Source organism: Branchiostoma floridae, chromosome 17, assembly GCF_000003815.2.
Source record: "Branchiostoma floridae strain S238N-H82 chromosome 17, Bfl_VNyyK, whole genome shotgun sequence".
Lineage (NCBI taxonomy): Eukaryota > Metazoa > Chordata > Leptocardii > Amphioxiformes > Branchiostomatidae > Branchiostoma > Branchiostoma floridae.
Window position 1 is genome coordinate 15,090,544 of NC_049995.1, and position 521 is coordinate 15,091,064.

The 521-nt window shown below is 39.7% G+C and overlaps 1 protein-coding gene across 1 annotated transcript in view; it reads left to right on the top strand.

Annotated features, from left to right (window-relative positions):
- LOC118404357 overlaps positions 1–196 on the top strand; it is a 4,556-nt gene extending 4,360 nt beyond the window's left edge. The window contains exon 5 of the mRNA XM_035803427.1: positions 46–196. Within this exon, the coding sequence (XP_035659320.1) occupies positions 46–108 (63 nt within the window). The 3' untranslated portion in view covers positions 109–196. The remainder of the gene's footprint in view (positions 1–45) is intronic.
- Positions 197–521: the final 325 nt, after the last annotated feature.

The window sequence follows — 521 nt, forward strand, 5'->3', positions numbered from 1 at the left end:
CTGACGTTACGTTCCATTACTTCTTTTCTTTATTGTTCTCTGCAGACGACAGTGGCCAACTGTTTTAACACGCTGAACAACGTGATCAACGTTACCATGACTACCTGACGTCATCAACTGAGGCAATATTACATGCAAATACATATGCTGCATTGAAACAAATACCAGCGATTCTGCGTATCAAATATATCGCTTTACCAATTGAAAAAAGATATTAACTTTTTTGCTAGCTATATTACTTTGCAAAGAAATATTTCAAGATGATTTTGGTTGTGTGTTATATGACTCTCACAGTAGTATCTCTGTGCTAAACAAAAACGATAAGTTGATTTTCATTTCCGTTTTGTTGAGTGCATTCAGTGTGCTAAAAGGCGGCATAGTATGCGCCTAAAGTTTAATGTATCAAAGTATCCATCCATTATCATCTGTCGACGTGCTTACACATGGAGTATACCGCCCCGTGTACCCCTGTCACATTTGGCGGAAATCGATCGGACGACGAGTCTGCGGCAATCGGCCGA